General features: G+C 34.6%; 1 protein-coding gene across 2 annotated transcripts; it reads left to right on the top strand.

Annotated features, from left to right (window-relative positions):
* Positions 1–399: 399 nt before the first annotated feature.
* Positions 400–9,524, top strand: LOC145038603 (uncharacterized). Of its 2 annotated transcripts, XR_013679456.1 has the most exons (8): positions 400–564; positions 6,549–7,131; positions 7,207–7,345; positions 7,437–7,717; positions 7,795–8,001; positions 8,118–8,270; positions 8,344–9,018; positions 9,145–9,524. XR_013679456.1 is itself a non-coding variant. In XM_078986912.1 (7 exons), the coding sequence occupies exons 5-7, from the start codon at positions 7,936–7,938 to the stop codon at positions 8,527–8,529; spliced, it is 405 nt and encodes a 134-aa protein (XP_078843038.1). In that variant the 5' UTR covers positions 400–564; positions 6,549–7,131; positions 7,207–7,345; positions 7,437–7,717; positions 7,795–7,935; the 3' UTR covers positions 8,530–9,524. The 2 variants fall into 2 exon arrangements, 1 of the variants encoding a protein (XP_078843038.1); XM_078986912.1 differs by having other exon boundaries at positions 8,344–9,524.
* Positions 9,525–13,732: the final 4,208 nt, after the last annotated feature.

Here is a 13,732-nt window from a genome sequence, read left to right as displayed (position 1 = left end):
TTAAATCTAACTTTTGTGATGTTAATATTTTTAAAAAGACATTTACCCTTAAACTAACTATGAAAAATGTAATATACTACATGGACTATTTTTGTAATTTGATTAATATGAATAAAAAAACATTTAATATTTTTTGGTTCTTCTCTTTTTTTTCTTCAATCCACCAAATAGATTTGTAACGTCCATGTTTCTGGTATGTAATTTATTCTGACTTTAATATGTTTAATTCGTTGAAATCTTAAAATTGAGAATCTAGCATTTGTCGCAAGTGGGCGTGGGACATTACTTATAGGGCACAATGCGCTTAGGCTCATAGATTGATTATTCTATTTAGGGTGTGGAGGGTATTAAAAGGTCATTAACCCTTAGAGTTTATTCATTCTCAGTATTTATCACCCTTATAACGATTCTTGAGAAACTATAGCCTCTCTTTCTTAGGTTTGAGCATCTCCTCTCTCTTCGTATCTATTTGGCGTGCTTTTGGTGATACTAAAGTGAAGGATTATTTGTATTAGGGAGCTTTGCGACTGAAGATCTTAACCTTTATCTATCTTATGGACCTCTGTAAGTAACATAGATCCTTGCTTTTTGATATCTCATATTTGAAATTAGAAGATATTGATGTTTTAGTCCATTTTTTTTAGTGTTTTGGTCCCTTTAATGGTTTAATCTTTGGAGTTTAGACAACTTTGTGATCTATGAATCATTCTAAACTTCAGATATTATCTTTTGGTTGAGTTTGAGAGCATAAAAAGAGATTTCTTTACTCCTTTCATGTCGAAAATGAGATCTTAGACTTTTAGGAAACTATGGTTTTAGATCCAGTGAGTTTGGGTGGTTTGAATGGATAAAGTTGGAAACTTTATCCATTAATACATCATTCATGACCATATTTAAGAATTAGAGACATGAACTTAATGGATTAATTCACAAAAATTAATTTGGGACTGCCTGGGTACGGCATGCCTATTTAGGGAGCTGGTTCACCTTTGAGTTTTCAGAAGACGTGTCTGTTTAAGACCAGGACCCAACTATTTTGTTGTTTTGAGAGACGTGGTGTGTATGTTTGTATGCGTGGCATACCTTCTGACCAATTGATGACTTTTGACTTTTTTGTTAAAGTTTGACCACAAGTCAAACTTTAAGGTAAAGGTCATGTCTAAGGTTGACCTTTTTGTCGATATTTAGATGGTTGTGGGACCAACCTTCACATTTCGTACGATCTGTAGAGATTACATGCTCCGTCCATGAGGTGGGTTCTCTTACTATACTATTTACTATAGTATAGGTCCTAGAGTGCTAGGATGTGATCAAAATGTGGTATGTTGTTAGGTAGGTAGACTTATAAGTTATTACATGTGTCACACCCCTGAACCGGAACGGCGGAAACTTCTGAGGGCGGAGAACATCGTTGGACAGTATCATAATAATTGAATATAAATGAAACAAGCATCATAACCATTACATTGAATAGTAAATAAGTTTAGATTATACTCAAATGTTGTTTACATGACACCATATGCATGTGACAAAATGAATGAAATGATGTGAATACGTCCCATCCTCCAAAATACTCTCTCGGTTACATGTTTACTGGTTTCCTGAGAATACAAGTGATTTTGAAAAGCATCAACAATTAAGTTGGTGAGTTCATAAGCGTTTTTGTATGAGAAGGAGTTTATAACTGTTTCTTGTAAAATGATAATGTATACTTCCAGAAAATCCAATATTTTCTTTATAAACGAGTTGGAGTCTTAAAACCCTTAGACCAAAAATGTATAAGTATTGTTGTACACGAAAGTAGTAATATGTAGTTTTATTCATATATAACACCATTTGAAGCATGTTTGTTATGTATAAACTGTATTATACGGGGAAACTATATAACGTAGTTTTATGTAAATAAAACTATTGAAGATATTTTGACCCGTAAATCAAATGTTTGTTGATACTCTATGTAAGTTATTATAATCATACTAATGTGACTAGTTGCCTGAACGACGCGCTTCGAAAGTCGAAACTGTTTACGACATTTGTCACCCCAGACCTACCGGTCTAACTGTAGCTAACAGTTTAGGTGTGTGGTTGTCAATCATGTGTATATCTATACACAAGTGTCACGCTCTCCCTACAAGAGACTCTAGTTATAATACAGGTCTTAGTATGTGTACTTTGGTGGGTACGGTGAAGCCTAATGTCTCACAACCAATATCCATCAATTTACGTAAATTGAAAATGTAGTTTTGTGTCTCCCAAACTATACTAATTATAATTTATCATGTGTGTTTGTCTAGAACATTTATATAATCCTTTACATAATTAAATAGTAATATGCTTGTTTAGTTTCATTTGTAAGATCAAACCTCATATTTTGGGTTAAAACCCACAAGATAGTGGAACAAATAAAATGCACTCCTTTTTGGTGGAAAAAACCAAAAAACTATATTTTTGGTAAAAAAAACTCGAAAAACTTTATAATTTTTGTAAATCATAACTTTTCTCATAATTTTTATAGCATAGTTCTAGTTGTATTTTTGTTAGTTTTACACTTGAAAACTAATATAACACAAATATTTTTACAAAACTAGTAATAATCACATCTTATGTAAATAAAGGCTTATTCTTTAACATAAAGATAAAACATGAAAATATTTGTAAGATAAACAAAATTTTACTTGTATTCCCCCTCCCCCCCCCCCCCCCCCCCCTTCTAAAAAAATGAAAAAGCTTGAAAATGTGGGGGTTTGAACTCACCTTAAGTGGATTTGTGGGTTGTTTGAAGTGATGAAGTGAAGATTTCAAGCCTAAACTCTTGAATGGAGTTGATGAACTTCCTTGGGGGTGATATTATCTTAAGGGTTTAACACATAATATTGTGTGTAAATAGGATGAACTTAACATAAAATGTATAGGATTCTAGATAATATCGAAATTACTTACCAAAATCTAAGAACAATGCTTGAAGATTTTTGGAACTTGGAATCTTGCACTTGGTTATTTGAGAGAAAAGGAAAGTGTCACACCCCCAAACCGGAACGGTGGAAACGTTCGGGGGCAAAGGACGTCATGCTCAGTATCATAACCATAGTGAAGAAAGTAAACACAATCATCATAAATACAATTTAAAAGGTTACATCGTTGCAAAAATACATGTTTCCAAATAAATTACATATGATGTCAAAATAGTTCAAAAGAAATATGTGCCTTAGCGTCATACCTTCAAAAATATTGTGGTTACCTGTATTACTGATTACCTGAGAATACAAGTTGTTTTTGAAAGAGTATCAACATCAAAGCTGGTGAGTTCATAAACAATTTATGAATAAAAAAAAATGAATGTTGTTCCTTAAAGTTTGTTTCCAGAAAATCCAATATTTTCAAAAAGGTTTATTGTAGTCTTAACTGAACCAAGACTTAGTATACGTAAGTAAAATTTTCATACTTATGTGTGGTTTTATATTTAAATAAAACTCCTTTTTATGAAATCATTAATTTCCCGTGAACTGTGGTGTTTTGTGAATTCCCCATGTAAGTTGTTATAACCATGCTAAGACTCGAAGACCTACTTACTCGACGTTCTTCAAGCGTCGGAATGTTATGACACTTGTCACCCCAGACCTGTCGGTCTAGCTGTTGCAAGCAGCTTAGGTGCGGGTTGTCAAACCCAATATAGATCTATACACAACTATCACGCTCTCCCTACGAGATTATGGCTATAACTACAGGACTTTTCTGTTGTACTTAAGAGTACTCCGAAGGTGAATGTCTCACAAATTTATTCATTAACATGTTCACGAAGTTTGTAATAAAATATCCGCTTTGTAAATCGATTTGTATTACCATTTCTTTGTTAATGAGGTGTCCAAACTATACTTATTATAGTTTATCAAAATGTTTTATGTTGTAAATGAAACCTTATTATGCATGACATTGTATTTCAATAAAAATACATTGAAAATGCTAAGTATAAAATCTTACACACCTTGATCAACATGTTACAAGGTGTGAGTAACTCTTAGACTCATTTGAACAGATTTACTCTTAACTGTCACTATTTTAGAATATTTATAGAGAAATCATCGTAAGTCAAAAATTGAATCTGTAAAATCGGAGAGTTTGGAAAAAGAGTCTACTGTGTTCATGAATTTTGTCTCAAACCAGTGTGAAAATGTTCATCTTCACAACCTGGTCCGATTTCGTTGCTGCTGTGATAGACAGTTTTGTAAAAATCACCATAAATTGTAGGAAAATCATATGGAGATGTGCAGGTAGTTGTTTTAAAGGTATAAACCTGAAATATTTTAATTTTGAAAATTTTTGAAAAATATTATGTTTAAGTTGGCTAAAACAGTTCGTGAACAGGTCACAACTTTTCTGTTATAAGCTATCAAGTTAAGTTTCAAATATCTTTTGGTGTTTTAACTTGTATCCCCCCCCCCCCCCTCTGAAAACTAAAGAAAACTAGAAAATGTAGGGGTATGAACTCACCTTGAGTGATTCTTTGAAGAATGGGAGGTCGAAGACGAGGAGTATCAAGTCAAGAACACTTGATGAACACGTAGAGGCTTGGATGATCCTAACAACGATTTTTGGTGTTAAAATGTGTGTAGATGATTTAAGAGTGTTGTGAAAACATGGAGTCACACTTTATTTGAGATGAAATACTTACCAAAAAGTGAAGTAATAGCTCAAGAACACTTCCAAAAAGTGGTTGGAAGTAGAGAGAAAAAGAGGCTCTTTTGATGGTTTAAGAAGTGTGTAAGTGAAGGATTTGATCAAAGTGAACAAAGAAATCCTCCAGGGATTTCTTTATATAGATGTTGTTGGAGCAACTTGCAAGGTTGAATGAATGTTTGCCTTGGTTAGTGTGATGTGGATAGGGTTGGACTATTGAGGAAGTGACACATGGAAGGCAAATGGGCACATTTGACCCACTTGTAGGGTAAAATATCCTCTTAATATAAAATAATGATTTTTAATTAGTAAATCCTTGAGAAATAAATAAAATACAAGTTTTGGGGGTTTAAAATGGTAAAAATATGAATTTGGTGAAAAATAACCGTAAAAAACGGGCTTAGGAGGCGAAAGTAGTCGAAAACCAGACATTATGGGCCGAACCTGCGAGGTTCGGCTCTTGAAAGTGCTAAGGACCGAAAGTATGGAAGGAACCGAGAGGAGGGGAGGAGGAGCCGAAGGTGCAAGGAGGGGGAACCGAAAGCGAAGCTCAGCTTCTGTCTGCGAGGTTCGGTCCGAGAGTGCGACGTTCGGTTCTGACCTGCTCGCTTCTAACAAGCTCGGTTCTAAGAGGCTTCAGCTCTAAGAGAAGGGTTCGGTTCCTAAGAGGGGTTTCGGCCCTATTTAGCTGTTTTTCGATATAACTCCCCTATTTGAACGGTTTTTGGCCTAGTTAAGGGTTGGGATGACCCGTATGACTATAAAAAATTGGGAGAGATTTGAGAGAGATTCATTTTTAGCTATTATTATCATATAATCTTGCAATGCAAGGTCTGTGAACCCCGTTATACTTCGTTTATGATTATTTTACATCCCCAAAAGGGTCCATAGTCTTGTTTTGATGCGTTTAACTCCCTCCTTAGGGTTTCACATTGATAAACACATAGATTCAGCGAAACACTCGAATTCTTCACATACAAATGTACATTTTCATAGAATAGGTTTTAATCAAACAAGTACTATATAAGATTGACCGGTTCGACTTGTTGACTTGAATTTGACTTGTTGACTTTGACTTGAATTTGACGGTTGTCACAGAAAGTAACAGTAAGCAAAATGGAGAAATGGTGGGCTTTTGGGTGTGATTTCGTCCAATATATAAGGAGTAGAAAGAAAATTGATGTGATATTTACTTTGATAACTATTGGTTATTATATGGATGTATGTTGGTTATTGCGTGGGATACTTTGATTTTGCATGGGAAAAGGAATGAGATATCAAGTCATAAAGTCAACTAACCTTATCTTTTGCTTCTCTTAGACCGAAATCCCTTTGAAATTCCCTTAATATGGCCGAAATCCCAAGTGATTCCGGCCTAGACTTATTTGATTTCGGCCTAGGTGTGTCCTAGGATTGTGATTTCGGTTCTACACCTAATGAACTCCTAAAATCCACCTATGTCCACTTGGGGATTTGAACCCTCGACCTTAAGGAGGGAAGGCAACACCGGATACTGCTAGGCTACAAGCCCTTTGATAGCAATGTACTATCTATTTGAAGAACTTTCTATGTTTATAATGTGTAGATACTTTGAAGTATAATGTATTGATAAAATAACATTATGTTTTGATAGTTTTGAGTTTGTTATAAAATATGTTATTGTCACAACATTTTCAAAGTACAATGCTATATTTGGTACTATTAGTATAGAAAATACAAAAAATGTTGTCAATTAATTTCCTTTGGTATTTTATACAAAGTAAATAGAATATATGAAATGATTAAGTATTATATTGTGTGATTTGTCTACTTCTTTAACACAGTTTTTCTTTTATAAAACCATATTTAGACTTAATGTTTATTTAATTTTGTAGCTTCCAAGCAAAAGGATGATGTGTAATATATCTTTCAAAGCTTCATCTCATAAGTTGCATGAAGTTTTGAGTGGCTTGAACGGACCAGTGCGAGAGATTTTTTCAACAACTAGCTTCGGTTACTTGTTGGATCTACCAGCATAGTCCGGATACGGACTTCTTATTCATGGGTTATTACTTCATATGGTGCGTCCTACTAGTGAAACGGATGCAGCTGAGCATCTACATTTTAGGTTTTCTAGACGTACATTATCATTTGGGTCCGAGGAGTTTTGTATTGTGTTCGGACTTTACATGGTCTAGTGTCCTAGATCAATGATCAAATTTTCAACTATGCATAAACACGGATACGGTGAAAATACATTTCGGTCCAGAGTCTTCCCATATCGCACGGACACTACTTTACTTGTAGAAGATTTAGAACACCTTATCTTGAATCAACGGTTCAATGATATATCGCTCACGACGATGTCCATGCCATTTTGCTATATATCCTCAATCAAGATTTTTTGGGAAAAGAACCCAATGATAAAGTCACCAAGGAATTTTAGTGGGTGGTGGAGAACCTGGATCATTGGAATAGGTATTTGTCAATTTCATATTTATAATAAAATACTATTTTTTATACGTTTAACTAATACTTTTGCATATAATATAGGTTCTCGTGGGGGAGTTATCTATGGACTAAAACATACCCTAGATTGTTGGGTATGTTTAAGAAATTTGAGGATCATATGTCCAAACATCCAACAAAACCTTATGTATATACATTATCGGGTTTTGTTATTCATTTGAAGGTAAAAATATATTTATAAATCTTTTGGTTTTTATTTTTTGATAATTTTAGTTAGTGATAACACTTATAAAGTAATGTATATTTATTACAAGATATGAATATGGGAGATGTTCCCAATAGTTCGTGGATTTGCTGCGATACGACGAAATTATTTATATCCTCGTATCTTGCGGTGGTTTCACATTAGGAGGTTATATTGGGAGAAAGTTTGCGATGTTTTCGATGTTGACAAGGATGAGACACATCAACCCAAAAAAAGATGATTGCCTCAGATGCCGAGTCATCTACTCTACATTATTTGTCATATATTACTAGTCTGAATTCTGAATCGTCTGAAGTCCCTTCTTCTATACGCTACAACTTTAAAAAAGATGTAAGTAAATTGGTAAAAGTATAATCTAGTATATTAAAATTTTCAAGTATTATTGATAAATCAAATAATTTATGTAGGGGGCATCTTCATCTGATCCATCAAGTGGAAACAACCAATCTATCTAGTCCGCCGAAGAAACTCATACGATCGGAATTAACAAAAGAACAGCCCGAGAAATACTGGCAAAACTTCAAACTTTGGAGGAAGAAATCCGAGGAATGAAAAATAAAGGAGGATTTCAAGAAGAGAATGACTTGAATGAATTTTTTAACGAAGCCTTTGAGGTAAAATAATTAATTTTAGAAATTTACTATCAATTCTTAACGAAGCTTTTGAGTTAAAATAATTAATTGTTAAATTTGTTTCGCTTTTTTATTAATTCTTTACTCTTTAAATGTAGGGGAATGAGAATGTGGATGGTACTGATTGGATGCCAAGCCCAGTGATCCAACAATTCGGTAGTCCATGGAAATCAAATCGAGTAAACGATGATGATGATGTTGATAATCCACCGGAGTTTGATCGTAGAAAACAAAAACAAATCGTGAAGAAGGTTATAATTTTTTGTATATTAAATTTTTTACTTTTTCAAAGTATATTAAAAAAAATTAATATGTTTTCTGTAGAAGAAGAAAAAGAAGGTTGTTGTTAACAACATTGTGGATGCGGAAAATCATATACCCGGGCCTCCTATTGCAAAACCAAGTCATCCGGTTAGGCTATTGAAACCTTCTCAACATCTTAGCTCTCCATACGTTTCTATAAATATGTTAAAAATTATATTTACTATAATTTTATTACTATATGGATAATTATTGACTACGTGTATAATGATACGCAATGAACCACCACCCCCCGTATTTGTCAGCAATCCTCCGACACTTTTATTGGAGTCGTATGTGAATCCGGGTTGTATCACCCCTTTTCTATACATGGGAAACAAACCGGCTGTTTTTTTTTAAACATCGGTTATACAATGAAAAAATGGAAGGAAAGTTTTGGGATCTGTTTTTTTATGCAAGTGACTTAGATTTTTAGATGAATCGCTATGAAGATATTTTTTTATATTTAAAATTTAAATAATATATAAGCTCCTTATGTTTAAATTAAATTTAAATGCAACATGTTGACATATGGGGAAGGATTTTGAATGAGCAGAGACCGAACAATGCTCGATGGATAATTGTGTCATTGTCATTTTTTTTGTGCATTCGAGATGTTCCAGTGGGAAGGAAGTGCAATCGGAAATCCGTTTGACCCATTGGATGGATGTAAATCTTGGCTAGAAGTTGACCGTATAAGTAAAGAAATAATATATATTAGTCAATTTAATTGTCATATTACACTAATTAAACGTTGTAATTAATTGCAACGGTTGTGTGTTAAAATATGTTTATTTTCCAATATGCATCAACCCACATCATTAGGTACTTAGAGAGCTATGGACGGACACGTTGTCATTGAATTTGTACGACAGCTTGCGATCTTTTGGCGCCGTGAATATTATTGATTTTGTGCGGTTTGAAGAACTTATGGACCGCATCTTGATGGACATTGGCTATTGGAACCACATGGATTTGCCTGTTCAGAAAGCATCCATTACGGTTACGGATGTTACGGATGTGCCCCAACAAGAAGGGATGTTTGGAGAGTGCGGTGTATTTATGTTGATGTGCATGGAGCAGCTTGTTTCAGGTCTACCGATTGGTATATCGACGGCACATGTTATTGCTGCTACTCAGTTTTGCACTAGGATGGCCATGATATATTATGGATCTTCTAGAAAGGCAATTTTTAGTTAGTCCAATTTGTAGGTTTTTAGTGACATTTAATATGTATTGTTTCATCACGATTGGTAAACATTATATTTTCGTTTATGTTAACAAAATGTCCCCTAATTATTAAACATAAACAAACCAGCAAGCAAATAGTACATATTATATAGATTAATCATAATAAACAAGCAAATATAAAACTTATTACATAGATAAACTCATAAATAATGCATAAACTTACTACTTGATTAATCAAGAATTATTAAATTCAAACATTTGGAATATCATTTGGAAATTTTGCTTTTTCTTGAATCAACCAGTCATAATTTTTTTGTATGTTTTTGAGAATCTTTTTCATTTTAACATCTTATTTGTTGGCGTACTCTATTGCATCTCGTACCCAAACCCTTGCAGTTTTTATGTCGCGTTCTTTGTCTTGAACCGACCTCATTTTAGACCAAATATCGGCTTGTAAGTTATCCAACCGTTTCCTATCTTCTTCAATGCCTTTAATCTCATTCTTGATCCCTTCTTCTTTTATTAACAATTGCAATCGCTACTCTTGTGACATCAACCACCATTTTTCTTGAGGGGTGGACATGATTGTATGTGTATGAGGGTTATAGAATAACCAGTATTATACGATTTGTAAATCTCGAACGTATACATATAAGTCTCTATATATAATTGACAACTTAACTACTTTTTATAGGCTTTGACTACTATCAAATAGCTTTTGACTACTATATTATGTGGTGTCATATCGTACCAAGACATTACTGTAATTTGACTAAATTCTTATAGGATTTGACTAATGTCTACTAGCGATTGACTACTACTTCATGTGTAGTCTTATCATACAGTGAGTATTCGACACATGATTGTTATTTGACTACTTTTTTATAGGTTTTGACTATTGTCTATTAATATTTGACTACTAATTTATTCGATTGACTACTTTTTATAGGTTTTGACTATTATCTTCTACCCGTTAACTATTATCTAATGTCATATTTAATGTAAATATGTTATCAATTCAGAAATCAAAGAAACAATAAAAAAATTGAAGTGTGAAAATGACATAAAGATCAGAGGAGATGAAAAGGATCCTGGAAAATTTTAATTGGCCATCTACGTCCAACAATAAGCCTCCTTTGGAGTCAATTTCCCATAACGTTTCAACCAATCCCTCTCCCAATGTCGATCTTCCTATATTAGGGGAGAAGATGGATGAGGAAGTGAAAAAATTGTTGTTAAAAAGAGAAACTAATGTGGATAAGGCTTATGAAGATTATGGTTTCCAACGAAACCTTCTAGACAACTATTGGGATGACATTGACCATAAAAGGAATTGGATAATAAGTATTAGGCAAGAAATCCAATCTACTGAGAGTTCGATCCGCTCTAGTGAATAAATTATTTGAAAGCTAAAGAATGAATTAGCACTTCGTGAGTACTATTTGGAGAAAAAAAGGAAGTCATCGATATGAAAAAAGAGTATCCGTACGAATTTCCGATGTGGGAAGAAGATGAGTAGTATTTTAATAACGTGCTTGTTTGTTGAAGTAATTTTAATGTAATATATGTCTATGTATGTCTTTCATTTGTAATTTTAAGGTAATATATTTGTATCTTTGCTTTTTATTAGTGGTTGGTTAGGAAAAAAAATTGTAAGAGTTTTCATTTTAAACAACACAAACAAATGGAAAATATATTACAAAGACAATGGAAAATATATTTCAAAAGATTATAAACACAATGTCAAATATATTACAAACACAATAGAAAATAGATTGCATAAACAATGACAAATATATTACAAACATCATTATTTAAAGGGAAGAAAAATTACATTGGCAATAAAACAGCCATCAACGGGTTTGGTATTTCCCTTTCAGATGGTGGGGGAAGAGGGTGAATGGTTTGTGTTTGGTAGACAAGCTGAAATACATTAGCATGGTAATATACTTGAACAATATCAACTAATTCATGCATGTTTGAATGACGTGCTACTAAGATATCGTGACAACATGCTATACCGAGACTGCGCCATTTGCCACATGAACAAGTATGACCGTTAAGGTTTACAACACAAGTTGTTTTAAAATCAGAAACTAGATAAACATATGTCGGCAAGGGAGATAAGATCTATTGGGGGGTCTATGTTGCTTGCCAACCAACAAACTTTTGCATCCTTCTTTGAAGCACCATTTGAGCATACAATGTTAGTACAGTAGTCAAACTCCCTGAAAAATAAATATGGTTATAAAAGGTTGTTGTAGTGGTTATTTAATACTTTTATATTGCACCCGAAAATTTACCTGCCATTATACTTCGTTCAAAAAAATTATTTTGCATGTACTCACGAATTCCCTCGATAAGTGTTATTATCGGTACATTACGTTGACTGAGCGATAATACTGAAAAATATTGAGGAACTTCCAAGTTGAGTACATTCCAACGGATTATAGGGAAATAAGCTCTTGCCCATTTCAGATGACCGATATTCATAAGCACTTCACGAGCATCACGGCTTATCCTAGAAAAACATTGTTCAAAAATAGACATAGTGTAGGATTTTAATGTTATCCAGAACAAAGTTTCCAATGATCTTCCAAAGCCTACTCTTGTGTGTAAATATTCATCGACGCTCTTACAAGTGTAACCATGATAAGAATCAGTGAAAACATTATCTATGCAAGAACTAAGGACATCGTCCATATTTGTCACACACCCCGAAACCGACGGCGAAAACGTTCTGGGGCGGAGGACGTCATACGTAGTATCACAACCATTGTACATAGTAAGCATAGTAAACACAACCATTACGTTACATAAGAATATTTACATTTGTTTGAAAGCGGAGAAATACATAGTTTATATACATCAGTATAAACAAAAGTATAGACGAGACTTCTATATGCACCGTCTTCTCCAAAAGTAAGCGTGATGTAACGACCCGTCTCTGGTATGTTGCTTTTATAGTATTTATTTTTGAAGTTTGTAGAGGAACTCGGCGAGTCTATGTCGCGACTCGTCGAGTAGGGTCGCGTTTTTGATCGGCGACTCGGCAAGTCCATATTCGGGACTCGGCGAGTCGGCCTGCCAGGTAGAAACCCTAAATCCCCGGGTTTGCACCCTATTTAAACCACCTTATCAGCCCCAAACTCGCCTCTTTCATCCCCAAAACGTTATCTAAGCAAACCCTAATCATCCCATTGAGTTTTTGAGCATTCTTGGTGTAATTCTTGAAGTTTTGAAGAGAAGAAGAAGGCTAAATCCAAAGAAGAAGAAGAAGATCCAAGTCCTTGCACCCATCTCAGAGTACTTTGAGGTAATGATCAGTTTATTCCCGTCTTGTTGATAGATTCCCCTTTATAAGCATATTTAGCCCATTCTTTAGCTTGTTCATAGTAGAGAAATCTTATTGGATGGATTAGCTTTCGAATCTAGCCATGTTTCAGTTCCAAAAACGTAGATCTATCAACTTTATGGAGCCATTTTTCATGATAGCCCTAGATCTACTCTTCCAAGTGCCTTTCTAGCCTTTATACCCTTTTGTATGCTTTTATACACGTAAAGTTGGGAACTTTACGTGGTAAACCAGCCTTAGGAGCTCAGGTCTATATATTGTATTCAGTGGTTTTGAGCAGAATCGCATTTTTAGAAGTTGCATGCATGAGACTCGGCGAGTCGTTCTTCGGACTCGGCGAGTTGAGCCGTGTGTCCCCGATTCTTCCCCTTTGAATGATTCCGAGTGGGGACCAGTGAGTAGTGTATGGACTCAGTGAGTTAGAGGTTAGACTCAGCAATGGAAGGACTCAATGAGTTGTTCATACAACTCGGCGAGTCCAAGGTAATCTTCTTATGATTCAAGAACAACTCGTCGAGTTATTCATACGACTCGGCGAGTCGGATGCAGATGACCTGAGTGTTGATATAGAATGGGAACTCATCAAGTGTATGCCATACTCGACGAGTAGCAGCGAGCAGGGTTGAGAAATGAGAGTAGGGACTCGGCGAGTTAGCGGCCCAACTCGGCGAGTCAGGTCAACTGTAAAGTTGACTCTGACTAGGAGAGTTGACTTTAGCCAGGGGTAAAAGAGTCATTTTACCCCAATACAGTTATTAGTATTTGATTGAGTGTATTTGTGGAATTGTAGTCGGGGAGATACCGGAGTAGCAGCAGATAGTTCCCGGAGCCACACACTCAACAGCCAGATCACGAGGTGAGTTTCCT

The sequence above is a fragment of the Lactuca saligna genome, chromosome 4, assembly GCF_052625555.1.
Source record: "Lactuca saligna cultivar CGN05327 chromosome 4, ASM5262555v1, whole genome shotgun sequence".
Lineage (NCBI taxonomy): Eukaryota > Viridiplantae > Streptophyta > Magnoliopsida > Asterales > Asteraceae > Lactuca > Lactuca saligna.
The sequence above is the reverse complement of the archived record's forward strand: the minus strand, read 5'-3'. Positions and strand labels throughout refer to the sequence as shown.